Here is a 27,800-nt window from a genome sequence, read left to right as displayed (position 1 = left end):
TTGCCAATATCTTCATTTTCATCTCAATCCTGGAGTCCGTCGTGTAAAGCCAGCTGGTCAAAGCGAACCGGAACCCGACCAACGCTCATGAAAGCAGTAATCCCAACATCAACTAAGTGGCCTTCCATTTCTACTAGGGTCGTGCAACCGGTCTGGTTTTATCGGAACCGGACCAGTGTCCACGTGGCAGGTTCCAAAGTCTGGATGCCCGGAACCAGTTAGATACTGTCTTACGAAGTTAGAAGAAAATGATTTGCTTTTCTTAAATGAGCTAACTTTCCTATATATACATATATATATATCTATTTATATATATTTGTTTGAGTCATTTTGTTACTCATATTATTTTATTTGTATTGATTCTCTTAAAAAATGAAGAAGAAAAAACCAATTCCTGGGTAGATCTTGGATGGATCTAGACAAGACAAACATGAAGGTTCCAAGACAAATAAGATAAATTCCAAGTTTCAAAAACTGAAAGCCATTCTAATTGTGTCTTGAAACCTACCCACCCTAGAAACCGATCACTTCTAATGACCAATTCTCAACTCGATCTTTACCCATATTATTTCACGTCACTTTTCAACAAGGGAAAAATTCAAAACGAAGAAAGTAATTAACAAGAAATTTATAGAAAAGAACAAAACATATGAAAAAGGCCTCATCTTGGGAAGGTCTCCACATAGGAAGGGGGGAGAATTACCAAGAAAAAGTCTCAAACCTATTATACGGATGACAATTCAGTCACAAATTTTTCGATTTGGTCAATTTAGTGCTAAATATTTTGATGATTTGTCAATATAGTCCTTCCGGTCAACCTTGGCCTGTAATCGTTGACGAGTACACCGGTTGTTGATCCTTAGATACGGCTGAGTTCTTGCTTGCGACCGGCGAGAGCGTGTTAGCTAGCCCTCTTCGGCCAACGGCGAAATTTATAAGAAGTTTGGATAATTTTATTTAAAAATACAAAAAAATATTCGCATTAGTGCGGGCCATACACGGAAGATGGTAAGAGTTTACGTCAACGATTTCCAGCTAGAACTAGCCGAAATGACTACATTAGCAAATTGTTAAAACGTTTAGGACTAAATTAACCAAATTAAAATGCTTATGATTGAATTGATATCTGTACAAATATCTTTAAGATTCTTTTTGGCTAATTGTCCTATATGGAGGTAGCCACAATTGCCACCTTGCACTGCCCGATCGCGCAACGGTTGTATCAATAACATCTTTGGGTTGCTCTCTTCAAGTCAATATTTCGAGAGGGATATAATGTGGAACTTGAAAGGTGGCGGGGAGAAAACTCGCAACATGTGCCAAGATGTAGTTTTGTCATTTATAATCTCCTAGCATGATTGTTAAACAAATATATCATTCTAATCAATAAGCTTAATCTAACAAGAGAAGATCCTAAGGACCTCAAGTACAATAAAGGGAAACTTAAATGTTTTCTTGATATTTGGACCCAAGAAAAAAAAAAAAACCTTGCTTTCTTGATATGATTTACTTTGGTTTTTCAAATTTTCCGACTCGAACAATTCGCCTTTTAAAAACAATTGAACTTTTTCAAAACATGCAAATATAAAGCCATCGGTTCATATGTAAATTTTTTCCGTATTTTTTTTTTCTAAAGTAGGAACTTTTTTTCTCCCGACGGCAATGCCTTGCCATTTTTGATGGGAAAAAGAAAGAGAAAGTGAAAAAGATAAAAAAAAAAAAAAATCCAGCAAATACAAAATGATAGAAATATCCTTGACCGTGACCAAGCCCTTTTATGAAATGACGATTGCACTTCAAGCCCTTATTTGAAATAATATCTATTTTAGGCCTTTATTTGAGAAATTGAAGGCACTTCAAGCCCTTATTTGAAATTTTTCCTTTTTCTTTTAAAAGTTAAACCAAATCCCGCCCGGGGGTAGTAAATCAACATAAGTCCTCATTGTAAGTTGCAATCTTGCCTTGCCTTTCGAAAATTTGATGATGGGTGAAAATAAAATATATTAGTAAGAATAATAGGTTAAACAAGGAAAATTAATTAAAAATAAATGGGAAATTTCCTTTTTTTTTTTCACAAAAAAAAATGCAATTTCGCAATAGACCATCTGACTTGCGCTGAACGCCAGTGCGAGTTGAAAAGGGGAAAAGCCTCCGGCTTTGCTCTCTCTCACTCTCTCTCTCTCTCTCTCGCTTCTCCGTTCCAAGAACTCCCCAACCTCAACGACCGGTAAGACACCTCGAAGCAGCTGTTGCGTCTCCTGCTAGGGTTTCGATCGGGACCACCCCCAAGAATGGAGCCCAACTTGAACGAGCCCCACTCGATGGGCACCACCATCATCGGAGTCACCTACAATGGCGGCGTCGTCCTCGGCGCCGATTCTCGAACCAGCACCGGTAAAGCTCGCTGATTCCTGTTCCGTTTGGTGGGGGGATGGGGGGCGAGAGTTCGGGTGAATGAGTTGTTCGTAGGGCCTCTCGAATTCGTGGGCGCCTGTCTCTTTTTGATGGATCTGGATGCGAACCGATTGCTTTGCTGAACTGGCGGGGTCGTGAACACACGTTTGATTTGCAGTTCCTTTTTGGGTTTGTGTTTGCTCGTAGGGATGTATATTGCCAACCGAGCGTCGGACAAAATTACGCAGCTCACGGATAATGTGTATATCTGCCGCTCTGGATCGGTGTGTTCCTATTCCCTTTCTATGCTGTGTTGATGTTTCTCTCCAGGACGTTGATTTTTGGTTGATTCACTATACCCTTTGTGTTAGTCTGTGTCAGAAGATATCTTTTGATGTCGGAAAGTAGTGTTTGTGCAATTTATCGTACTTGAATTGAAGGGCTTCATTGTGGAGAAAATTAAGTATTGAGAACTATTGGACTGAAAATTAATTGCAGTTGTTCCCTGTTTTCCCTGAATTCTCAAATGGTCTGAAATTTAGGCCGGTGATCTCTTGGTTTCTTTGTAAATGAAGAAGTATATTTTTTGGTTGCTGTTGTGAACCACTTACGGGGAGGTACACTAAAAGATTTAGTTTCTGTTCTTTGCAGGCGGCGGATTCTCAGATTGTCTCTGACTATGTCCGTTATTTCCTCCATCAACACACGTGAGTGATCGTTTTGTGCTTGCTCTCCTGTACATCATATTAGCCCTTAGAAGTTGTTGTTCGTGCCTTTAGACTTCAGAGTTGTGGCTTTCTGTAGAACATTTGCATATGCTTTGATGCATATATAATTTAGTATGGTAGTTACTCTCTTTATCATAAGTCATTCTTACATATTCATGTTGAAGTGTTTGAGATACTGATGAGCATCTTGGCATTTTTTCCTTATTGTTTTTTAGTAATCCAGCCATATATGGTTGTCTTTTGGTGGCAAGCTGTGACTTTTTTGCAATTTCTGCATAGGTCAAATTAATAATATTCTTCAGTTTCATCTACTGACATAGAAATATGTTTGGTGGCCAGCAGTTTATTCGCTGCATTTTGTGCGCGTCGAGTTGATAAACGTCCTTCAGTTTCTTTTGATGACGCATAGACATTGAATATCAATTTGAGTTTTCCACAAATGCATCATTATTTACTTTATTTGACGGTTCGAGTTCATGGATTTTATGTTATTTGCACTGTTATGATATGGTTCTCTTGATGCAGTGTACAGCTGGGTCAGCCTGCAACTGTGAAAGTTGCTGCAAATCTTGTCAGGCTGATATCTTACAACAACAAGGTGCATACTTTAGATCTTGTTGTATCTTCTAGGTTTCTGGTACTAATCAATGCTTGTACACCCTAATTTCTACGTTCAATGTCATGCTATAACTTAGTGTCTGTTGTCATTTTCCTTGAATGAAAACCTTAATTAAAATCAAGCACCGGTTGCAAAGTCCAGAGTTGGGAGTCAATTTTGTGTTAAGACAATAGAGGTGGCAGTTGTTGATGAAATGCATTGACAAATTTGAATATAAGAGTGCAATTTCTGGTTCATTAAGTTGATGTACAGTGTGCATATATGTGCGGAAGGAGTGGTATTGGTAATTGATGAGTTGTAACTCAGAAGTTTGCTAATTATTGCATGTCTCCTACTGTATCGTAGGAAAATTTTCATTTTTCATTTCAAGGACAATAAAGTTGTTGGTTTTGCTTTTAAATTGTCCTTTGTAGATTCATATACTGTTCCAGTCTATTAATGGGTTTTTCACATATTAGCGCATTGGAATATGATTTGCATGTGCTGCTTGGAGAAACTCGGAATTCTTGATGAATGTTCAGTTTGACACTGGCTCTGCCAAACTGAGCTTGGGAGCATGAGTTCTTATTAAGGTCCTCTGATCTTACTATCTGCATGGGATTGTAGTCATTTTTGTTGATGGGATGTTTCACAACTTCATATAGACATATGGGACATCATCAGCTCATGAGTGCATTCTTCGATCAGCTTCGTGCTAATCTGCTGAGAAATTTTTTATACTTGATGATAATTTCATTGGTAGTTCGCACTATCCACCAAATGTAAACTTAACACATGCTTGAAATGCTTGAGTCTATTCTTCTTTTGAGCTACTTCAGTAACGAAGCTCATGTTTTGGTATTACTTAACAGGAGTAGTTAAGTGAAGACGTTATATAAATTGTTTGACTAGATTCTAGTGTAGTTTGGGGACCATCTTGGATGAAGACTTTAGTAAGCCCAAACATAGTGCAAATTTAACAGAGAGTGACTTTAAGTTCTTTGATTTTTGAATGGATGCACATTTGGAAGGTATTTAAACAACAGCATATAATTTGCACTTGTTTAAACTCCTTTGTATATTCTGTCATTATCTTTAATATTCCTGATTTGACCACAAGCATCTACACTTGCTAACATTGAACTTTTGGGAAATGGCAGAACATGTTACAAACTGGACTTATTGTTGGCGGGTGGGACAAGTATGAAGGAGGTAAAATCTACGGAATACCTCTTGGGGGTACACTCATAGAGCAGCCTTTTGCTATTGGAGGTATTATAATATTTATAATTGAATCGACTTTTTATTTAAAATCACTAATGAAAATGCAAGTGTTCATGGATCTAATTTCTCTGGATGGCTAAACCTATGAGAAAAACTTTTACTGAGTGTAACATGACCATTTTGGCAACCTGCATTTCTCTTTTCTGATAGAGCATATTCAATTTGTCAGTTTTTAGTTGTTGGTCAGTCTAATAATCTTGAAACAGGAGCAGTGTGTAAAATTTTCTTATGAATGCCCATCTAGTTTCTCTTGCCCTAGGTCAAAGGTGCACGCTTTTCTGCTGTGTTGCAGGAGTGAAGGTTGTTTTCTGTGTTTTTAAATGTAATGTTCTAGAAACTGTCATTTCTGGAAGTCCTTCAAAGTCTGCTTTGGATTGATGGGCTTACCTGCTAGTTTGATTCTTTTTGTTGCATCCTTTGCTGCTTAGTCACGGACTCCTATTATTGGCAGTTCTCAGGAAGTGAACTTTACTTATCTAATTATGCTGTTAATTCTCTCTTACATTGGTGGCAGAGACTTTTAAGAATTGTGCATGTTATAGTGTCAAATTTCAATAGTACAGTATATGGAAATTATTATCTTTTGGTTCTGTGTAACCTAGATGACTTCTTCAGGATCTGGCTCCAGCTACTTGTATGGATTCTTTGATCAAGCTTGGAGGGAAGGGATGACCAAGGATGAGGCTGAGGTATGTAGATGATGATGAACCAGTTAATAGCTAAGCCTTGAAGTATGGTTACTATTCATATGTAGAATTGCATTAGTATTGTCACTGACATTCTCATAAGGCTACTTTCTGCTGTATTTTGCAAATGAATTCTGAGATTGCTATTGAGAGCTGTTCTTTTAGTTGTGAATAGCGCCTGTAAATAATCAAGAGTCAGCAAAAGATAAAGCGGCCGTTTTGATTGGTCCCCATTTTCTGCCTTCATCCTCACTCAGTTCCTTGCACTACTCTTTTGCAGCAACTTGTGGTCAAGGCTGTTTCCCTTGCAATTGCACGAGATGGTGCTAGTGGCGGTGTTGTTCGCACTGTTATTGTAAGATTTCTTCTTTGTACTTTCAGTTATTCCAACCAGACTTAAACTCTTGCAATGCATGTAGGGCCGTTTGCTAAGGAACCTTTTGTTTCATTCGTCTCATTTTCAGATAAATTCTGAGGGAGTGACAAGAAACTTCTACCCTGGTGACACCCTTCCATTGTGGCATGAGGAGCTGCCACCTCAGAACTCACTGCTCGATATTCTGAGTGCTCCTAGTCCTGAGCCAATGAGCACCTAAAGTGGTCGAGAGCTGGATGCTGTTTAACATATGTCGAATCTCTTTTTACCTGTTGTTCCGAAAGCTGGATCTCTATGCAACTCTTTGCAGACTGTATACAACACCTGGGGTCTTTAGCGCTTGAAATGTCTTTTACTCTGTAGTCTCATTGATGATTAACTCCATTCAAGTTGCTTGGCTGTTGATGGCTTTGTTGTTCGTGGGTTATGATGACAAGAGAGATGAATGACAAACGCATTGTCATGACCATGTGCCACTGATTTAAGTTTTCCTGACAAATGCATCTAGACTTAGAATATTTGGACAATAGAAATATTTAACTTGTTTTTAGTTTATTAAGACCATTCTTGTTTAAAAGCAATGTTTACTTAAACATAATTTTTTTTTTAATGAATTTTTCGTTAAACGATGCTTTTTCATGGACAAGCCTGTCACCTACAAGGTGAGCTTTTAAATTCAAATATGAAAAAAAAAAGCAACACAACATGTTCTTAGTGATCTCGAAAATAGTTTTAAGAAACCTCAGAAGAGTTTTTAAATAGAATTGGTCGGCGATCTTTTAAAAAAACAATTATAGATAAACAAATCACACTTCTCATTAGAAAAAGCAAAAAAAAAAAAAATTGCTTTCAAGATGATAGTTTTTGTAAGTTTTTATTTTTGAAATGATCAAATTTATCCATAGCCATCCAAACGGTAATTTCATGTGAAAATCTTTTCTTTTGCTTGAAAAGAACAGGAGGAATTGTTTCTATAAACGCAACGAATCAGGCCCCTAACTATTTTCTAAGTACTTTTTTTCTAGTGGTAGATTTGAAACTTGTTCCCTTTTGGTTCCTTTTCTCGTCGGATAAGCTTCATTTGTGGTCATTAGACTAGTTAATTTTACAATCAGGTCACTGAAACTTAATTTCAGTCTTCAAATGGTACTAAAATCTTTCTTCCCGAATGTTGCACTTTTGACGATAATCCTACTGATTTTTCAGCATATCGGAATTACAAAAATTCGACATATGATTATCTTGCGAAAATATTTCAGATATTTCACATAAGATGCTATTTTTGCGCAAAAAATGAATTAGATGGATTGAGACTTACCAGTTATTGGAATAGGCGAACCGGTTACTGCAGTCCCACCAGGTGGTACAAGTGGGGAAGCTCAATAACAATAAGACATTCAAGTTCAGGCCTCTTTTTCAAGACTAATCAAGGTTTCTGAGACGAGAATAGCCCGGGGAAATCGTTGAGTGCCAAATTCGATGATTTTTGCGTGAGAACGTTGGCACTTCGAGATAATTGATTTACAACGTTTTGTTAACAATCAAGTGTATAAGAGCCATAGAAATGAGGTTTTACAATACAATGGCGTACCTTATAAATCTCCTGCAAATACCTAAGCAACGGAACCATCAGCACCGATATCACGACTTTCATCAACTCATAGTTTATGGTCATCGAAAAACTTATTATGAATGACATAACAGAGGAATTTTAAAAACCAATGGCGTCAGGTCAGTTGGAAAAACGGAGGAAGGTGAGGCGAACCTCAAATTAGATTTGTTCAATGTCTACAGAAGTGGCAGCCCTTCCATAATTCTTTTACGCTGTAGCAACTTCAGAAATGAAAAATGAATCACACAGTTGAATTTTTTGCACGAAATGATTGAAGACGCTGCTAATTTTTTTTTTATTTAAAATAACAGACATCTTCCATCGCTTGAAGATACGAGAGAGCGCCTCTTCGTCGAACTGGTCCGACAAATCCATCTCGACAGGTTGGAATGTAAAAACTCAATTGCGAAGAGAAGAGAAGCATCTGAGTAAAAGAGAAGAAAAAACCGAAATGCCGCTCTTTTCTCAACTTTTATAGTCTCCCTTTTCTGCTGTTATTTTTGAAGCATATTCCATATCCTGCTCGAAGAGCAGATTCTGCTAAGTTATTCAATCTCTAAACTGCGTCTTAGTTCTTATTAACATGAAATATGATTGGAGGGCACTAAGCACTCCTATCAAATGGACCTTGTAGCAGTGATTAATTTGACTCGTAGACATGTCCACAAAGGCAGTAATTAATTTGATGAGAGGACACGTCCGCCAATGCGACTGCGAGCTGACCCTTCACAATGAAATCTAGCACAGCCAGGATAACTATTTCGTAAAGGCCGTGACTTTTAATCTAGCCATTAGCTAACAAGAATCAACAGACTTGGTGGAGCTGCGTCGGCGAATCTTCAGGAAACCAAACGTCCCGGCACCAGGTGATGAACCCTCAAAAACAAATGGCAGATATCCCGTGGCATTTTTGTATCTCCGTTGAATCTGAACAAGCAAAATCACATTAGCATATCGATTTTAACTCGATACATTACAGAGATATGACAAATAGGGAAGCGATTGTACTAAAATTTCCAGGTATTTTGTGGAAGATGCAATAGAAAAGCAAATGAAAAGAATGATTGTTCCACCGTAAAAGTCAATATTACTGATTTGAAAATAGCCAAGCGAGCTTGGGACCAGCATCACCCAGTTCAAATCTTTGGAAGCAGAGAAAAACCTTTCCCTTATTAGCTGGAGTACAAGTGCACATCTCAGATCTTTAGAGATGACGGATCTTGAACAGTAGTACTTTTGGGCCAAGAATTCACTTGTAGCAGAACATGTACTAAGATTAAGATGTCACAAATGAGATGGTTTCAATGAGAACAAAAACAAGCAGTAAGGGACCTAAGCAGGGATCATTCTATGCCAAAACAGATCAAGAATCCAGTTCAGTTTGTGGAAAATATAAAGTTGATCATCTTTTCCGACCAAACAGATGACCCTTTCTTATGAATTTCCGTATCACGTGAAAGAGCAGGAGCGGATAATAACATAGGTTAGGGAAAAAGGATTCCAACCATGGTTATTACTTCAAAGTCAACAGACGGATACATTGGAATGTCATGAATTTGCACGAAAAAAGAATCCATCATAATATTGGACAAAAAGGGAAAGGAATATTACTACCTCGAGAATTTGTTGACTGCTCCTAAGACAATTTCTGCCGACTACACAGACTGTGCCGCCAGAACCACCACCGGTAATCTTTGCTCCATATAAGGTTCCATCATCATGTTTGGCCAGTCTGCTAGGCTGCATCTCTTGGACCAACCGTACGAGTCTATCTGTTCCATCTGAGCCAAGTCCACATGCACTATAACTATAGTGACACTGCCAAAGAAAAATTAAGCTTCAGGATTAGCCACATACTACCTGAATGCGTTTAAAAAATTACCAAGTGGAAGCATCAAGCAATTCCATGATCCAGAAATGACGTGAAGTCATTTGACGCCAGTCCCCACATAAAGAACCACACACCACATTGACCATGGTAATGAAGTGCAAATCTAGCTAGGGGCATGTGATTGTTATCTGGATCTCATACCAAATTTACAGGACCAATATCGATGGTGATTTATCTGCTTCATTAGCAGCAATTCTATCCAATTACTTTAGAAAGAAGTCTGAGATCATGCACCAGAAACAACAGAGTAAAGCAACCTGGCTTTGTATGAAATGCTAGAAAGATTCCATCATTAAAGAAACAATCTAATGCCATGGAGAAAGGGGGCTATAAACCACAATCTTCAAAACAGGACATCTTCTACATGAAAAGTGCATCGTCTTTTTCTTATGATATATGTTTTAATAAGGAAATGCCTTATTCTACTTAGCAGTGTCTTCATTTAAAGACAAACTGATTGGCCTAACAAACATCACCACATTCTCTTTCCTTTTTCAAGTTCTGTTTGGTTATATGCAATTCAACAGTCAAGGCCATAATCAACAAGCCATGCAATCTTGACATTCTTCATGTACCTGATATAGTAGTTCTCCAAGTGCTGTCAATTGCTCATCTGAACTTGCAGATGTCAGCAAAGCTTTGAAAGCCTACACACAAATTATCAAACAGGTGAGATCCACCCATTAGCACAAGCTTAAACAAGGGAAAAAGCAAAGGTATATTTTTCATTCGGTTTGTCTGGGTGCCCAAGTGTCCTGCAGTGCCCTGCAGAAGAGGAGGGGAGAAAAAAGGGGAAGGGGGGTGGGGGGTGGGGAGGAGGGGGTTGGTAAGAGAGTTTACATATGCTCGTAACTGCAATACATGAAATGTGGAAATTCTTTTAGGAGACATACTAATTATGCCATGAAGAGACACTAAGGCAATCTGTAAAGCATGGTGATGATCATCTCGGCTGGGTTCAAAGCAAGTCAAGATCAAGGAGCTCATAGAGTAAGCTTGTGAACAAGGATCACCCAATCTTGGACTGACTTTTCAGAAGATACCACCTTTTTTTCTTGGATAGTGGGCGAAAAAGATCAAGGAGCTCATAGAGTAAGCTTGTGAACAAGGATCACCAATCTTGGACTGACTTTTCAGAAGATACCACCTTTTTTTCTTGGATAGTGGGCGAATAAGCTCAATTTGTTTGGCATGAAAGTTGGTGGCGAAGTCCACAGGATTTTCAATTTTTTGAGCTCATTCTAATTTGCTAAGGCCAAAGATGCAGCTTTAAGCTCTAATTTTTCTTCTATGGAGGAAGCTAGAATCCTTTCCTTGTTCCAGGACAACCAAATTATGGAGCATGCCTATTTCAATCCGGGTAGTAATAAAGAGCGAGATTAAGGGGCTAGGGATGGAATTGTATATTTGAAGTAAGGACAGCACTGCTTCAAGTGATTTCCTTTAGTGGCTAGAGAAACAGGCAAGCACTTACATAACAAATCATACTTCACTTCTTTTCTTTATATATATATATAAAAACTGACAGGAGTGAGTTTACATCATCTTCAAACTACTTTTCGTGGTGCCTTAATAATGAGGGTCATAATCAGTTTTATTTTTTCTATCTTTTTCTGGATGATAAGAAAAATCAAGAAGAAAGAAATTAGAGCAATCGATCTTCATAAATGAGGAAACATGCATCTGAAAAGATCAACTCCTCACCTTGACCCGGAAGTTTTCATAAATGGGGTGTCTAGCAGAGGCTCTCACTCCATAAGTACGCTTGTGATCGATAATAGTGACTGGATCATTGTGATCAGCATATTTTTCCATAAATGTCTCCCCCAGAATGGACTCAGGAAGCATACTAGCATACAGAGCTTCATACCTGCAGTTTAGAGAGAAGATGAAGATTAAGGAACAACGGGGAGCATATCACATTAAACACAAGTGGCGACCAAAGTTTCCATTCATTCTATAAGAATATATTATCATATTTGAAGGACACCTGTGAGGTGACAGGTTGCATAAATAATCTAACGAAGCTTCATTTTCAATAAGCTCAAGACCATCCTCCTCCAGTTCATCTTGGTTTGTCCCGTTTCCATTTGACAGAGTCCCGGACAACATCGTGCTTGCTGTGTACTTTATAATACTTCGACCCATAAAGGCACCAATTCTGACAGATCCATAATCTCCACCTCCGATACTGCCAATAGAAAAGCCAATTTATCTAAAGCTAAAACATTGCCCAAGTAAAAATAAAAAAGAAAGAAAACATAATAGAGACTGAGCAAACTAACACAAGCTACAGACAACCATAAGCACCAATTATGGTTGACATGGTACTTCAAAAGAAAGGACAATGAAAGGTTGAACTCGAAACAACGAGCCACGGGATTAAAGATTGATTTTTTTTTTTCCGTCATGGGGGGAGGAGGGGTGGTGGTGTGTGGGTTTTTGGGAGGGGGGTGGGGGGGTGGGGGAGGATTAGCTTGAGAAAGAACGATTTAAATGCAAAATTCAAACTTAATTTAATGAGGAAAAAGTAAAACCACTTAGAGAACTAGGCTTGAAACAGACTGAGCCAGTGATAAGAAAGCAGATCTGCTGTCAAAACCCACAATTATGAACAGAATTAAAAGACGCACAACTGACATGCTTGCATCAAGCAAGGAGGGAGAGAGTGATAAACCAGAATCAGAGAATCAAAACAACCACACGATCTATACCTGTGACGGATTCCTGAATCTATTCCCCAGAATCGGACATGACTGGGAATTTCTACAAGTCCAATTACCTCTGCAGGCTGCAAAGCACAATTCTCACATCACTTTTCATCCAACAAGCACGGGAGCTCTTTTAATCAGACCTGAAAATCTTACCTGGCAGACCATGGCAAGAAGCTTGTTTGCTTCACCACAAGCAGAAGTCATCTGGTCCATTACACCACACGGAGCTCCAACAATGTGGTTCTCTACCTATTGGTCACGTTTTCCAAAATTACAAGAAGAGCCAAAGATACACAAATAATGACTCCATTAGAAAATAAAGAAATTGAATAACAAATTGATTAGAAGGTTGTTCAGCGATCACACCTTCTGGCAAAGCAAAGCAAGATCCCGTGGGGTAATGTGTAACCCTGCCATGTTTCCGAAGATCATTAAATACATTAATTCATATAAACAACATTCAGCATGAAGTACGGTCAAGACTCCTTGTTATAATGTCTAGTTGTAGAAAAGCTGAACAGTGATGTCGCAGATTGCGCAAACCTATCTTGCCTTCTTTAGAAGTTTAGTGAAGATCAAATGAGTATCCTTTTGGAGCTGTACTCACACATTCTTAAACCCTGGCTAGGCTGCTACATATATGTAAAACCTAGGATCTGGATGCATTTGATTACGCCCATCTAAGTGTTCAAACTTAATACAATCGAGATTACAATAGTCACATTGACAGAATAAAATTGTGGTATATCATTCACTTTGATGAGCTTCAACTTTGTGCATCGTTTTCACATCTAGGTAAGTAACGTGGAACTCTTCACCAAACTCTTATGTGCATAACATGGTACTTCAAGGAAATTCTTAAAGGTTGTTTTCATCCATATTTTCTTCCAAGATCCATGAGGACTTGGATTTGGTTCCTCTATTCGCTTTACCTATCCTAAGGAGAGACAAATTTCTCATCTATATGAGATGCAGTCAAAATTATCGTCCATTGAGAAAACATAAATAAGTGTAGTCATAGATGACATTTTTTTTTATATAATTATTTCCTTTCCCTCAATTGGTCTTGCTTTTATTTTATTTATTTTTGGGTTCATTGACCACCGACCCCAACTAGTTTGGGATAAAGGTGATGTTGATGTTGATGATGATGTGATAGATGACATGTTGACTGGAGAAATTTACCATGAGCAGCAGCTATAGCAGACATACTAGCAACCTCAACAGAGGCAGAAGAAGATACACCTTTGCCCTCTGGAACAGCAGAGGAAACCTGAAAGTGAAATATTCTAATAATCATATCTAGATAGAGATATCGTTATTGTGTAAGAACATCATACTTAATAGATGACAACATATTTATCAGATAGCGATATCATAATCATAAAGTCCCAGAAAATCAGATAAATTTACCACAATAATGACTCCAATAACACACTGAACAAACAGTTGACATGTGCCATGTACGCATTACTGCGTTAGTCAAGTGAAAGGAAGTAAAAATTTACAGTAGTCAAAACAGCATAGCAGGGGAGGCATGTACATCTGACACATGCCGTAGCAAATGTTTCGTACGGTCAAAACTATTTGCAACAATACAGTGTTATAGCCAATATCACAGTAGATTCTGTACTTCTGTAGTAAAAAGTAAGTATCCATGCTACACCAATGAAATGCTTTTTGGCACGAAGTATTATAAAAATTTCAAACAAGGAAAGCTCACAAGAAAGTTAACAACAGCCATAATGGACAATAAATCATGTCCAGAACTACAAGCTGATTAACAAACTAATATGAGGAAGAAAAAGGAGTTGGCTATGCCAAATTAATTGTCTTGCTTAAGCCCTGAGATGCCAAGAGTCAGGTTTTCAGAACTTGAAAATGATAAATAACTCTGGCATGTTCATATGCATGGATTAGGATGGACAAATCTTCCACTTAAAAGATAGCTCATAAAGCAAATAAAATAAGAAAAAGGACATGAACAGATAAAGAGTAGAAGAAAGAAAAATAGCAGAGAAAACACTCAAACAGTCAGATGACCATATGTAACTAAGTATATTGTGGACAGATGTGGAGAAACTCCTTACAAGCAAACTGATACTGTCCTTAAAGCATACACCTAACTCTGTCATTAGAACAAGAACAGTGCCTGCAACATAAGCTGCCCACCTGAAATGGGAATTCTGTGAGTACCATGTAGGTTTACGCCCAAAAAGAAAGAAAATGAAAAAGAAGAAGCGATCAGATGGGACCTAAGACTCACTTTTGGGATGGATCACGGGCAAAGAACTCTTTTGCCTTCTCATATGAAATTGGTTTCCCGCCATCCATAAAGTCGGACAAATCCATGTCAAAAGTTGGTCCACGATTGCTTAATTCTGATCCATATGATACCTAAGATAAACATATTCAAAACATGCAGATCAAATCAGGTACTTTCTAAATACAATAACATCTACTTAACGAATTGTTCACTTCAAAATTATAGACAAATTCATTAAACGTTCAGACTTGTTCTGTTCAAAATTAGAGATAAACGCCCAAAAGGCTAACAATTGTCCTACAAGAAAAATCCAAGATAAGTCTCCTTCAGGTCCTCAAATAAAAAAAGATAAAAGACACATGTTAAACATCAAGTCTAATTTAAAAGAATGCTTTTATTGTCAACTGGAAACATACAATCTGAAGAACAGGAGTTGGTCCTTGTCCTCTGGCTTGTTGCCGAGCCAGAGCATGTTTCCATAGTCTGTGCCTGCTTGGATGATTCCTCTGAACAGCAACATGACAGGCCTCTCGAATAGGCATCTGAATGCAGGAGGTGCTGAAGCATGTTATTGGACTAAATAACATACAGGCGATACCTCACACTAATCTATTGTAGTGGTTTGCAGAAGTGGGGAAAAAGTTAAACATGACCACGAAAGTTTGTGAAATTCGACCTGAGAGTTCTAATGGAGCAACTAAAATTAATACTTCTCAAACTTGGAGATACCTGTTTTATTGAAGGGCAGAATGGCTACAATTATGAGAACACAAATGGTACTTTCAAAGAACAAAGAAAAGGTGAGAAAAGAGAAGGATACAAATTCATCCAAGTTCACCCATGCCTAGGCAAAATAAAAGAGTGCCCCCAGCAAGCCACAAATAGATGGCATAAGTAAAAACGCATGACAAAGCAACCAACTTGGAGAACAACTAAACTATTCATGCCGTGGCAAGCACTAACTGGTGAATGTGAAATTACAAGTGAGTGCATCAAGTTCTAGGTGGAAAATAGAGTGGCACCAGTAGGTAAACATGTCAAAAGGAGATGGAGAAATTGTAACTGAACAGAAGGAAAACATACTCTGGGCATAGAGAACATAAAAGTGACAAGGCTCAAACAATTAAATGCATACGCACACAATCTTAGAAACATAGTCACCTTTGATACAAATTACAGGTATAGTTTGACAAAACTAGGCAATACTGATAGCCAGTGAAAACAGAAGAAAAGAAGATAGCAGTTAAAGGATCAATGCAGTTATATTTGATGCATGTCCTCTCAATTGAGCCTAAGAAAATTAGAAGTCAAAGCATTTAAACGAAGGAACTTTGGCAACAGGATGCCTTCCATAACTCTATCCCTACGGTGATGAAAAGGGGTATGTCCTGAAAAGGCAACGCGGAGAAGAAAACACTAGCAGTATGGAAAGCAAATGCATGGGACGTCAGGATATTTACAAGGCCAAGCAGATCAGCAACGCCCAAATGCTTTCTTGCATAATCTGGCACCTACTGCACTGGAAGGGACCTATCGTGACCCTAAAACTGAAGACCCCATAAACTCGCATTTCAAAAAAAAAAAAAAAAAAAAAAAAACGAAATCAGGATGAGCTAAGCTCAAAAACCAAAAGAGAAAGCTGCGATGCGAGAGTTCACAAATGACCGATAGACACAGTACGAGAGCTTCCATGGAATTTATATCAAAAGAAATCTCTTTAGGAAAGCAAGTCCCGTCGAGTTAGCCATTGGAAGTAAGAACGGCCTTTATCTAATCGACTATTGAACCATCTCGCTTGAAAGTCACTCGTCTCCTCTATCTCTCCTTTTATTGCTTCTTCAATACACAAAATGTTATTCAAGCAATTTGCTAATCTCCAATTCATTTGCAAAATAGCCTCTCCCTCTACAAAACAACTATGCTTCTGTTGAAATTCTTTTAACAATTATGAAAGATCATGAAGTCCTGCCCCAATTGGAACCCTTTTAAGAATTATGAATCATCCCAATTGGCATTTTTTTTCATGGGGATGATCCACACCGCTCGCATAAGATTGAAACAAGCAAGAGGGAAGGAGAAAAAGGGTAAAGTAAAATTACTAGAGCAATTCAAATATACGCAGTCACAACTGGAAAGGAAGGCAGCAAAGACCAATGCTCTCTTTCCGGCAAGACTCCTTACATAATTGATTTAAACCATTGTCAGATCACAAAAATAAGTAAAAGAGGACTTTCTCACCTGCAACACAAGGCTTCCTGAATAATCAGCAATTCCACCCATTACATCCAACCTTCCAGGTGCTCTTGTGACAAATATATCTTCCTGTGTAATTATTGTGAAAACAGTCCAATCAAAATCACAACTTTTGCCACCTAGTCTCACGTGGAAGCACCAACGCACTCCACATAAACAGTCTAAGCAAGAAAAATCTTAAAAAATGGCAATGATCAGGTTACAGCTCCACTCACTTCACAAGATGCAACTAAACATCACTTACAAATTACTGAACTAAAAACAGGACCCTTTGCAGGGTTCTCTCACTGACTTTTGCGAAAATGAAAAGTTGGAAGGATTCATGACTTGTGCCCCAATTGGAACCCTTTTTAAAAGAACTGATTATGCAAACATATACTTCCCACACGCCGCCTATAAAATTTCCAAAGAACTACAAGCATTCGATCCATCAAACAGGCAGAGGAATTAAAATGTAGAAACTAATCCAAATAAGACAATCAGACCTCCCAATTAAAGAGTCCGGCAGCTGCTTTACGCTCCCGCATCTGCCTCTTCTCAGGACTCCTTCCAGCTTCACTCACAATGTCTGACAAGCTCTTCAAGAAACTCACTGTATCAGAGAGCCCATGAAGATCTCCATGAAGAATTTCGAAATCATCAGGGCATCTAGAAAAGGAAGCAAAATCATGTCAACAACTGCCAACTAACTACAAAATTGATCGAGTATGTGGCAAATGGTGAAATCAACTCACAAAGTCATTTGGGAACTTTTCTCATTCAATCCAACTTTTGGTGATCCAGTGCTAAGGCCCAGTTCATTTTCAGCATTTGCATACCAATCTGGGATGCATAGGTCTCTTCCAGGCATTCTTTGCAGCTGATACCCAAGAACTATAGCATCACGCAGTCTTCTTACCCCACTAAACTACATTTTGACAGCAAGAACAACAAGATTAATATGTGATACAGAAGAATTACCGAGGATTAAGAAATAACCCTTCAATTATGATTACTTTATCTGACGCATAATTTCTCCCAGCGGCTGTCTCCTGCAAAATGTAAGCTGCCACCTGGAAGTTTGCATCATAAAATATCGGGAACCAATTCAATTAGATGAATGTCACTGGCATGCAGCTTAAACAGATTGAAATGCTTAGAAGAATCATAGCATTTGTTAGAGTTATTAAATATTAAATCACCCCTTCATCTAACAACTTAAGCTTTTAGAACGGTTGGCAGTGGTCCCACAAAATCTCACAGCATTCAGCATTATACAACATACATTTGCTCTTTTAGCTCAATGCAGGATGGAAGCCACAAAATGTTCGAAGAACAAATACTCTGATCCAGCTAACAAGTTGATATTTGTTCAAACAAATGACTTTTTTTACTAAACTTTGGTGTATAGGGGTGTTGCATTTATCCATAACTAAAATAAGAGCCCTAAAAGGATTAGGATTCTTCTTTTTGTTCAATTAATAGTATTATCATTTAGCATTTGAGAAATATTAGGATACACTTTCCTGTTTTCGTTATGAGTAGGCTATGATGTTTCTTGTGCAGATATGTCAATTAGGAGTAAGGCTCTTTTAGAAGAGTCTAATGTAGATTGGTATTTTCTTCTATCAATAGAGTTGATGAAAAGGTATTTTTGGACGACTACAATGTAGCCTGGTATTTTCTTTCTTTCTATCAATAGAGTTGATGAACATAACTAGCAAGTTTTGCTTTGAATTGATGCAATCCTTTTCTTAACCGTGATGCTTAAGAAAACCTAAGTGTGATTCTTTAAAAGGTTTAGGTATGATGCCTAAAGAGATTTACATGTTTTGAGAGGTCGCTCATTGTGAATTCGCTTTAAGCTCCCTAGATAGATGTGTTGTCCTACCTAATTGTCTCATAAGTTCTAGCAATGTTACCTCGCCACCATTAATGCCTCCTTCATAGCATGGTTTCAGACTGATCGCATGTTCAAGGTAAGGTTTCCAATGGCCAGTGAGTAAGTCCCTCCTAATCATCTCTACTCCAGCTTGATAGTACTGCAAAAATCAATACAAAAAGTGAAAAAAAAAACCCAATCCCACTACACAAAAATATACATGTACAAAGAATCAGTGAAAAGTACCTCCAGCATATTCCTCAAGAATGGTTCTTCATTGAAGTAATCACGCCGCACAAATACAAATGGACGCTTGTATGCTAAAGACTCACTGACAGTACCATATCCAATTTTTCCTGATATGATGATAGAAATAAGATAACCAAGAGATGCAAAATAATGTACTTCAGATGCCAATACAAATTCCCTACTCACCAAGCATACAATCAGAGGCTGCAATGACATCAGGTGTGTATGCATCCTTAGCAAGCTTTACAAAGTTTGGTGGAAGGTTCTCACTCTCAGATGCACCGCAAACCTAAATCAAACATCATATCAGGCGTAAGAAGGTGAATAGGGCCATCATGTAGGTGGCTTCTGCATAACGTTAGCTCTAAAGGACATGCTATACAGAACATACCAGACCCAACCAACCAGGAGGCAAGTACTTTTCCTCCAACTTCCACCCTGATGGCTGCGTGCAAGGAAAATTTTGACACAAATGAATAAGAGAGCAAAAGTTCGGGAAACAAACAACATTGCTGGTACAAGTAAAAATTTCTATTTAACATAAGTGACATATCAGCAAGCTCCAAAGCACAAATTGCTAATATATTCTCACTATTATTAAACGAGCACATAATGCAGAATATCTAAAATCATCAGTGAAAAGATTATAAGATCACATGAAGCCTCAAGTTGGAATTAACGTAGTTGAAGAAACAGACCAGCTACAACTATCAATACTTCACCCCTTAATCTAGAGATTGTTTTTGTCTCCAATTATTGTATCTTTGTCATCTTAAAGCAACCCAATTATTGAATTATCAGAGAGAGAGAGAGTAATCACTGCAAGAGAACTTCAACAAGATGACGAACACATGCCTACTTAAATTGAAATAAAAAGTTATCAACCACTCAAATTAAACTCGCCTGTCCGCCAAAATTGAGGATAACTAGCTTCACATCATCCCCAATTCCAAGTTCCTTCCTCACCTACATTGAGATACAGCATTATACACTATGTTGGACTATAAAGGAGGTCAATTTGAGTTTTGCTGATCAAACCTCCTTACGGGATTTGTGCAACCTTCTGACAACCAACGGTACATCTATAACGTCGCGGAAAGCGGGCACTGCAAAATAATGGCATATGTCAAGAGAAATTCACAATGTGGATAATATCCAGCTGCAACTGAGATACATAAATATAAACACCCATCACTATGACTAATCAATTTTAATAACTTACTTGGGCAATATCCGGGGAACCGGATTAAGAATTCACAATGTGAATAGTCTTCTGCTATCTGTACAAAGTAATAATTTAGTGAATATTAAAGTTTTGACAGAGTTCCAGAATTAAATTATCTCACGTATCTCAAAAGTCCAAAGGGGAAAAATTAAACTTCATGAAGAATAGTTGAGCAACCACACTTGTCACCTTCAGTTTCATATAACTTTGGCCTTCTAACTGAAGAATGGAAAATCACGAAGACCTATTTAGTCCACATTGTGTAAACTTTGTTTTTCAACTTGGTAAGATAGAGAGATCCATCACTGGCTATGGTGCATGAACATCATTTCAGCAAGAGGAGGAGGAGGAGGAGGAAGAGGAATTCCCAAAAAGAAGGGCAATCTCCCTCTCTTTTAAGTAATTGGAGGCCTAACTATGGAATTAACTAACTAGGGAAATGCTATCCTGCCTGAGCATGATTGAAACACTTAATAGGATTGGTTCAGCAAAGTTACAAAGAGCCTATTGCTGCCCATGCTTCCAATGTTTACTTTCTTCTATATAATTTATCTAACTCTCTCATTCAAATAACAGAATTATGAAACCATACTTCTTCCTCCCTCCCTCGCTCTCTATCTCTGTCTCTGTCTCTGTCTTGGTCTCTCTCTCTGTCTCTCTCTCTGTCTCTCTCTCTCTATATATATATGTACATATAATAATTATATAGATAGAGAGAGACAGAGACAGAGAGACAGAGAGACATAATATCTATGTGTGTGTCACACCATCCTAATGCTCAGAGCTCACGAATATGAAAAGGACAGATTTTCAGCAAGGATTTCCAGAAAAGACAAGTGTATAGCAAGAAATATTTGTAATTCCAAATAAGCAAAACAGTTGTGCTAAGAAACATTTGTAATATCATAAATACCTGCCAAACTATCTTACGATGATGATTTCCTGCAGCCATTACGTATTCCGCATAGATAAAGTCCCAACTGCACAGATTGCATCATATGAAGATCAAACAAAATCCAAGATGAAAAATCCATACTCTTTTTCATATATTAGCGTATTTAGACAATCATCTCCGATAAATAAACAGTTAATTTTTCAGAAAGTCCTTAGTAATTTGAAGTGACCTCAAACCCATCAAGATTAGCCAGTAGCTGATAGAGATGAGCATGTCCCAAAATTATAAATATTCAAGAACAGTAAAGAACAAAAATGCATAAACTTTAGAACCGACTATAGATGTATGCTCACGAAAGGAACTGAAAACCAAGGTAAAGATGGCAGCAGTCGGGGTTACCTGAAGTTGGTGACACAAACAGAGCGAATTCCAGCATCTGCTGCAGCACGGCATGCAACTGGAACAACATCTGAAACCTGTTCATTAGCAAAAATATCATCACCACTGTTCCATGATATGTGGATGGATCCAAAACAAAGTATTATCTTTAGAGAAAACAAGCAGTCCAAGAGCAGTCAACATCTCAAGCTGTAGTAATCAGGAGAGCGATCAGAGATTGCATTCACATTCAAGGATAGATGAAGACAAGTCAACAGGTTACCACTAAGTCAGCTTTGACGGAGTTCAGCCACTCTACTTCAGTAGCCAGAATAGAAGCACGAGGGACCACAGCTGTCTCAGAGTACTAGGAATTCACATTAAAATACAAGAGTAAGTGAAGTCAATGCAAAAACTAAATAGATTATCGTAACTATGAAAACATCACGCCTTAGGACAAAAACTCAGCGGAGTTTTTGTACCTTTTCCAAGGAGGCAAGCCGATCTACTGTCAACGCATCTGCTTGAACTGCCCCACAGTCCAGTAAAACCTGATAAATTCATGGACAAAGAACAATAAGCAAAATGAGACAGCTCCTTTGAAACGAAGGTAATGCAAGACCACCAGCCTAGTCATGAATTTGCCTATGCTAAAAAGCTCAAGAGGATCAGGGTAACAACAACAGGAAAGACACAATCGAAGTTCTGTGAAGAGGAACTTGCAAACTAGCCTCTGAGATTCACGTGGCATTGCAACTCATGACCAAAAAAAGAAACGAAAAAAAGGTTTCTTGCAATGCCTACTTAGTTAAAGAAGTTGCAACATCAAATCAACCACACAAAAGAGTAAAGCAAAATGACTAGAAGCTGGGGTGCCAGCTTTTAAAATCCTTTCTTCATTAAGGAAAACAAAAATGCTAAAAGCCTTCTGTTCAGCCAAAGGTAAATTTTTACGTTCCAAGAATAATAATGTGGATCCACCAAAAACATTCGCAGTATCTGTCAACGGAAAGCTAACGAACAATTCAGAGCGAATTGCAGATGGAATACGCAAAGAAAGAGTGGAGTGGGGCGGGCACCTTGCGAATGAAGAGCCTGGGAGACTGAATTTCGGAAGTGAAGACGAAGTCGGGAGCACCTGTCACCACATGCACGTCGTGGCCAGCGAGAATCAGGTGCCGCACGACCTGCCGCATCGCAACAGCCAAAGAGAAAAAAAAGCGAGAGACTGAGTCAAAAACGAGCTTGCGGTCCACGCAATTCGACCATAACTCTGAACACCATCGGCCGACGAATCGGACACTCCACAACAGCGAATGGCGAATTGGACCGCAATCCACGGCGAAATTGGGGGAGGATCACGAGAAACATCCGAATCGATCATCCACAGTCCCGATCACAGCGAGCGATTTCCAAACAAAGAAAAAAAAAGAAGAAGAGAAGATAGTGGGAGGGACTACCTCGACGACGCGAGTGGCGTGGCCGAAGCCGTGGCCGGTGACGTAGTAGGCGAAGACGAGGCGGTCCCGGGACGACGACACTCCACTGGTCTCCTGCGGCTCCAGCCTCATGCTCTCTCGTCTCTCAAGGACGCTTCCGTCGGCGGGAGATGTCACGGATGAAGATGCGGAGAAGAGAGAGAGAGAGAGAGAGAGAGAGAGAGAAGCGATCAGCGGCGAAGAGCGAGGAGGGAAGGTCGCGATCGCTGATCAGGATCACAGAGAGGGAGAGAGAGGGGATAGAGACGAGAAGGGAGGGTGGCGGGGGAGTCGAGTCAGCAGCAAAGAGATCAGATGCGGGTCAAGTTCAACACGACTCGCTTTTGAACTCCTCCCCCCATCACTAAATTTGACATGCATGTGTTGCTATTATGTTAAGTTCTTCAAAGGCCAAATCTCGATTTAATTGAATTGCAAAAATTGGGTTCTGCAAATAACAAGTCCTATTTAAAAAAAGAAAAATCTAGAAGATCTTGCCCAATCCTAAAGCCCCCCAAAAAATAAAATAAAAAATAATATAGGGTGAATTTAACTTAGCAATTTAACAAGAAAATTTAACGGAAATTAATACAAAGTAAATTTGTCACGGATGTACTAATTTAAGATTTTTAATTGTTAAAAAATAATTTTGAGTAAATTTTGTCACATGTGTATCGCTTTAGGAATTTTGGAGGTCAAATTAATTATTTGAGATAAATTTATCACGGGTGTACTACTTCGGTGTTTCTCGTGATATTAATCCTTATTTTCTTAAGACATATTTTATGTCTTAAAAACCTTGTCCAAAGTTCTCTTGGGAGACAACACAAACCAAAAAAATATGATTGACATGTTACTTTGGTTTCAACTTCTTTACCCTTGGAGAGAATTGTTCGGATTACAACAACGTCAAGGAAGACCAGAACCAGAGAGACATACAATCATACCTTTTCATAGACCATGGGTATTTGTCACTAGCACAGGGAGTGTAAGAAATGATGTGGCAAATGTTGGTACAACCACATATAAACCCCAACCCAATTAGCAATTTGCTCGTATTCACGTAACCTTGCCAAGTTCTATCTCATCAAATCGTTATGAATATCGAAATCTCCAGAGGATCTTGTGCCAAGAGAATCGCATTATTCCCCTAAAGTTATGGCCATACGATGTAAAGTATGTTTCATGGGATCAAATTCACATGCAAGATAGTACTTGAGAAGCTTTGCAGATTTTTCACCAATATTGGCCGAGCTCTTCAATGGATATAGATTCTCATGATCCATGGGGAGGACCATTCTCTCAAGACCCATGTGCCTTCAGCTCCCAAGATATTCCATTTAGTTCTCAGGATATCCCATTCCCAGGATAGCCCATCTAGCTCTTAGGATATTCCATCCAGCTCCAATTATTGGGACATCCAAATGGATCCAGCACTGGATGTGAAAATAGACAAGTACGAAGAAGAACGCCTTTTGCGTGCCTACTAGAGAGAAAGGGATGGCTCGGATAGCTCAAACTCTAATGATGCTAATTATTATCCCTCATAATTGCATGCTTTAGTGCTGCAATGTTTACGTCTTTTGGTTGGCTTTTTAGTGTCTCAAAAGGAGTAATAAATTGTGTCCACGTCTTTAATAATTGGCCCATGTCTGCCAAAAGTTATTAAGTCGTTATTATGTACTATTATTGTCCACTAGTGTCGGCGGATCTACGTATCCGCATATTCAATAATTGTATTTTTGTCTAGTAGTTTTCTCCTTTGCCTATATAAGGCCCTTCGAGGTAGACTTTGTGTGCAGACTTAGCTTCCTTTGAATACTAGTGTGAAGTTTTCATACAATGAGTTTCTAAATTCTCCTTTCTTCTTCTCATCCAAGCATGGTTTCTTGATTTATAGAATTGTTTTGTTAATTTAGTAGCATAATTTAGTTTAATATACTCTTCAATTGCCACTTTGATTGGAACCCGTGAATAAGAAATTTCTCCCACCTTGAGGGTTGAGCTTCAAGATTGAGCTTGGAAGCTAAAAGCCAGCCTCCCGAATGTTGGCCAAGAGAACTTGGTATTGGGAATAGCATATCCGCTTCAGGCTCGGGCTTGTACCACTAGTGTGAGGCTACACTCGACACGTATTATTACTCATCTTATCCATTAAGCATGCAAAAACATAAACATCATTCAACACATCCCTTACGAGAAAATCGCATGAATATAATTAACGTACATATGCCTCTTTATTTATAATAAACATCAGTTTCACAAGTTTTATAGCCTAAATTTTATCACAGGATACAGAAAATTTGGAATGTCACAACTTGTCCCACTGAATGAGTTAAAAAGTTAGCCTTCAACCCATATTGCAAACTCTAATCGTAGATAATACAAATCAAGTCCGTCTCTTGTACTTTTATGATTCTGCTGTCACTCGGCTGGAGAAAAGAACGCGAAGAAATAACTATTCGAAATTCTCTTGAAGTCTGGTACTATTGCACGATCAATCCCAAACTTTTAGAAATCACAAATTACCCCCATGAACTTTCACACAGTTGTAAAGTAGTCCTTTATTTTGAAAAGTCACATATTACTCTCAATGGTTTTTGCCGCAGCCACTAGTTTTTCTGCTTACGTGAAAATGAACTAACAAAGGTTTTTTTTTTATTTGGACCAAACAACCTCTACTCAATTTTTGTAGATTCATCAATCATGCACTCTTTATTTGGACCAAACAACCTCAATTTTTCTTTACAGCTAAATAGGTGACAAAATTAGCGGCTGCAACAAGATCAAAGTTCTGGGGCTGGGGGAGAGGTTTATTTATAACTCTTCGAAGTTTAGGGATTATTTTGCAACGGTGCTAAAGTCCTTGGGAGTAATTTATAACTTTTGACAACATCTTAAAATTCAAGGGGTTGCGAGCAACACATACAATACAACAAGTGATGTCGAAGAATCCGTGAAGTGATGTCGAATTTATATATAAAATTTTATATAACATGATAATAGGCACATGTCTTGATCTCAAGGGTGCTTGCGTAAAGAAAAAGTTATGGGGTCGATGTATAGTCCAAAATTTCATTAATAAAAAAAAATTAACCAAACAAATGTGTGAAAATGGAAAGTTTTTAGACCAAATGTGGGCCTCATGTCCTTTTCTATTATATCATACATCAATCATAGATTTTTCAAGGGAAAATTACCAAAAAAGTCCTAACCTTTTATTATTTTACCAATTGAGTCCTAAAATTGTTTCAATTGTGCTAATTCATTCCACTTGATTGGGAACCGCTGGTGTGAAATTTTTTTGAACTTTTGAATTATTATTTGTCTTTTAATTATTTTTTATGTCTTTTTTCTCTTTTTTTTTGGCGGGGGTTGGGGTCGATCGAAGGTTGTCGGCCGCCGGGCAAGGGCCGTCACCCTTGTCTAGAGGCTGGTGGCCGGCGGCCTCTTGCTGGCACTAATCCAAAAAGAAAAAAGAAAAGAAGGTAGAAAAATATTACAAAAAATCATTAAAGTATTCAAAAAATATTAAAAAATTATTAAAAAATTGCCACATCAATGTCGGCCCGCCAAATGGACTGAATCTGAACAATCGTAAAAATTTTAGAACTCAATTGGCAAAAAAATAATAATATTGAATTGGTACAGTTTTAAAAGGTTTAGGACTCAATTGGTAAAACAAAAAATTAGAACTGAATTAATACAATTACATTAGGTTTATGACTTTTTTGAAAATTTTTCTCATATTTCTGCAACACATGGGCCTACCATTTGAGTTACTACTCCGACCACCTAATTCCATCTCATCCTGACAAAAAGGAGAATATTCCTAGGTAATTGTGCAGTTTGAAGCATCAGATGCAATGATTTCCAATACTTGAAGCCACAAGTGATCTACTTTAACTGACAAATGAAACTAAGGCAGAATATACTTAGGGCGCGAATGTCAACACTTCTGTTGGGGAAAAGTACACTATAAGTGCCATAACTTGTGTATGGCGTTCACTTGAGTGCCATAACTTTCAAAACGTTCACTTAAGTGCCATAATTTTCAAAAATCGTTCACTTGAGTGCTACGTTGGAACAAAATCGTTCACTTGAGTGCTACAATAACTTTTCCGGCGTGCCACGTCAACTTTCCGGCGTGCCACGTCATCTTTCCGGCGTCTACAGCAACTTTTCAGGCATGCTACGGTATTTTTTTCGCGCGTCTATAGTAACTTTTCTGGCTGCCACGTCGGTTTTTTCGGCTGCCACGTTAACATGGCACTCAAGTGAACGATTTTTAAAAGTTATGACACTTAAGTGAACGTTTTGAAAGTTATGGCACTCAAGTAAACGCCGTATAAAAGTTATGGCACTTCTAGTGTACTTTTCCCCTTCTGCTCTAGAAATTAACTTATGGCTAAAAGTTAATTTTTTTACTTCTACTCTAGAAATAGATTTCTGATAAGAGAAAGACGTTCATAACAGGACAAAATTTCTACTTCTAAAATAGAAGTTCGTTTGGTAACGATTGAAAATTTTTACTTCCAAAACATGATTAGCATAAAATCTTCTACGGAAAATTATGATCCTAGCGTAAAATGCATGTTGTTCAAGAAAAGTTAAATGCAAATCTCTATTCCCGTCTATTTGTTGAATTCACGCTAAATGTTATTCCACCCTACTTTATTGTAGATACGGATGGTTCGATTTCCCTTTTTAATCTCGTCTATCATCAAGGTTACAAACAATTGGGTCAATTGCTCGGTCCACTTTGCCTTGATTGTGTCTTTTTAGGATGCCATTTAACCAAATCAAGGAACATTTATTTATTATAATTCGTTAAAAAATGATATTGTGAAAACACTTTCATGCAATACTGATTTAGTGAAAAATTATTATAATTTTTTAATAATTTATTATT

The 27,800-nt window shown here is 38.1% G+C and overlaps 2 protein-coding genes across 2 annotated transcripts; one reads left to right on the top strand and one right to left on the bottom strand.

Annotated features, from left to right (window-relative positions):
• The first annotated feature begins 2,123 nt into the window (after positions 1 to 2,123).
• Positions 2,124 to 6,471, top strand: LOC115756148 (proteasome subunit beta type-6). The gene is made up of 8 exons (XM_030695833.2): positions 2,124 to 2,394; positions 2,602 to 2,678; positions 3,046 to 3,101; positions 3,648 to 3,720; positions 4,881 to 4,992; positions 5,620 to 5,693; positions 5,971 to 6,045; positions 6,155 to 6,471. The coding sequence occupies exons 1-8, from the start codon at positions 2,292 to 2,294 to the stop codon at positions 6,284 to 6,286; spliced, it is 702 nt and encodes a 233-aa protein (XP_030551693.1). The 5' UTR covers positions 2,124 to 2,291; the 3' UTR covers positions 6,287 to 6,471.
• A 1,742-nt stretch (positions 6,472 to 8,213) lies between these two features.
• On the bottom strand, positions 8,214 to 23,077 carry LOC115756147 (L-arabinokinase-like). Its single transcript, XM_030695832.2, has 29 exons — positions 22,871 to 23,077; positions 22,490 to 22,597; positions 21,893 to 21,961; positions 21,694 to 21,777; positions 21,432 to 21,508; positions 21,051 to 21,117; positions 20,135 to 20,192; positions 19,951 to 20,018; positions 19,816 to 19,878; positions 19,304 to 19,357; positions 19,099 to 19,201; positions 18,910 to 19,019; positions 18,704 to 18,823; positions 17,798 to 17,854; positions 17,537 to 17,709; positions 17,288 to 17,450; positions 16,788 to 16,871; positions 14,966 to 15,091; positions 14,550 to 14,680; positions 14,374 to 14,455; positions 13,469 to 13,556; positions 12,650 to 12,693; positions 12,437 to 12,532; positions 12,284 to 12,360; positions 11,560 to 11,760; positions 11,274 to 11,439; positions 10,145 to 10,216; positions 9,293 to 9,496; positions 8,214 to 8,605 (listed from the first exon to the last, which is right to left on the bottom strand). The coding sequence occupies exons 1-29, from the start codon at positions 22,979 to 22,981 to the stop codon at positions 8,474 to 8,476; spliced, it is 2,988 nt and encodes a 995-aa protein (XP_030551692.2). The 5' UTR covers positions 22,982 to 23,077; the 3' UTR covers positions 8,214 to 8,473.
• Positions 23,078 to 27,800: the final 4,723 nt, after the last annotated feature.

Source organism: Rhodamnia argentea, chromosome 4 (assembly GCF_020921035.1).
Source record: "Rhodamnia argentea isolate NSW1041297 chromosome 4, ASM2092103v1, whole genome shotgun sequence".
NCBI lineage: Eukaryota > Viridiplantae > Streptophyta > Magnoliopsida > Myrtales > Myrtaceae > Rhodamnia > Rhodamnia argentea.
Note: the sequence above shows the minus strand (reverse complement) of the source record. Positions and strands in the feature narration are given on the sequence as shown.

Excerpts from the sequence above, each read along its gene's own strand:
- LOC115756148 (XM_030695833.2), top strand. The coding sequence starts at position 2,292 with ATGGAGCCCAACTTGAACGAGCCCCACTCGATGGGCACCACCATCATC. Across the intron at positions 3,102-3,647 it reads TATTTCCTCCATCAACACAC|TGTACAGCTGGGTCAGCCTG; the intron begins GTGAGTGATCGT and ends CTCTTGATGCAG. Across the intron at positions 3,721-4,880 it reads TGATATCTTACAACAACAAG|AACATGTTACAAACTGGACT; the intron begins GTGCATACTTTA and ends GGGAAATGGCAG.
- LOC115756147 (XM_030695832.2), bottom strand. The coding sequence starts at position 22,981 with ATGAGGCTGGAGCCGCAGGAGACCAGTGGAGTGTCGTCGTCCCGGGAC. Across the intron at positions 21,778-21,892 it reads GGCTTGCCTCCTTGGAAAAG|TACTCTGAGACAGCTGTGGT; the intron begins GTACAAAAACTC and ends GTGAATTCCTAG. Across the intron at positions 11,440-11,559 it reads TGCAACCTGTCACCTCACAG|GTATGAAGCTCTGTATGCTA; the intron begins GTGTCCTTCAAA and ends TCTAAACTGCAG.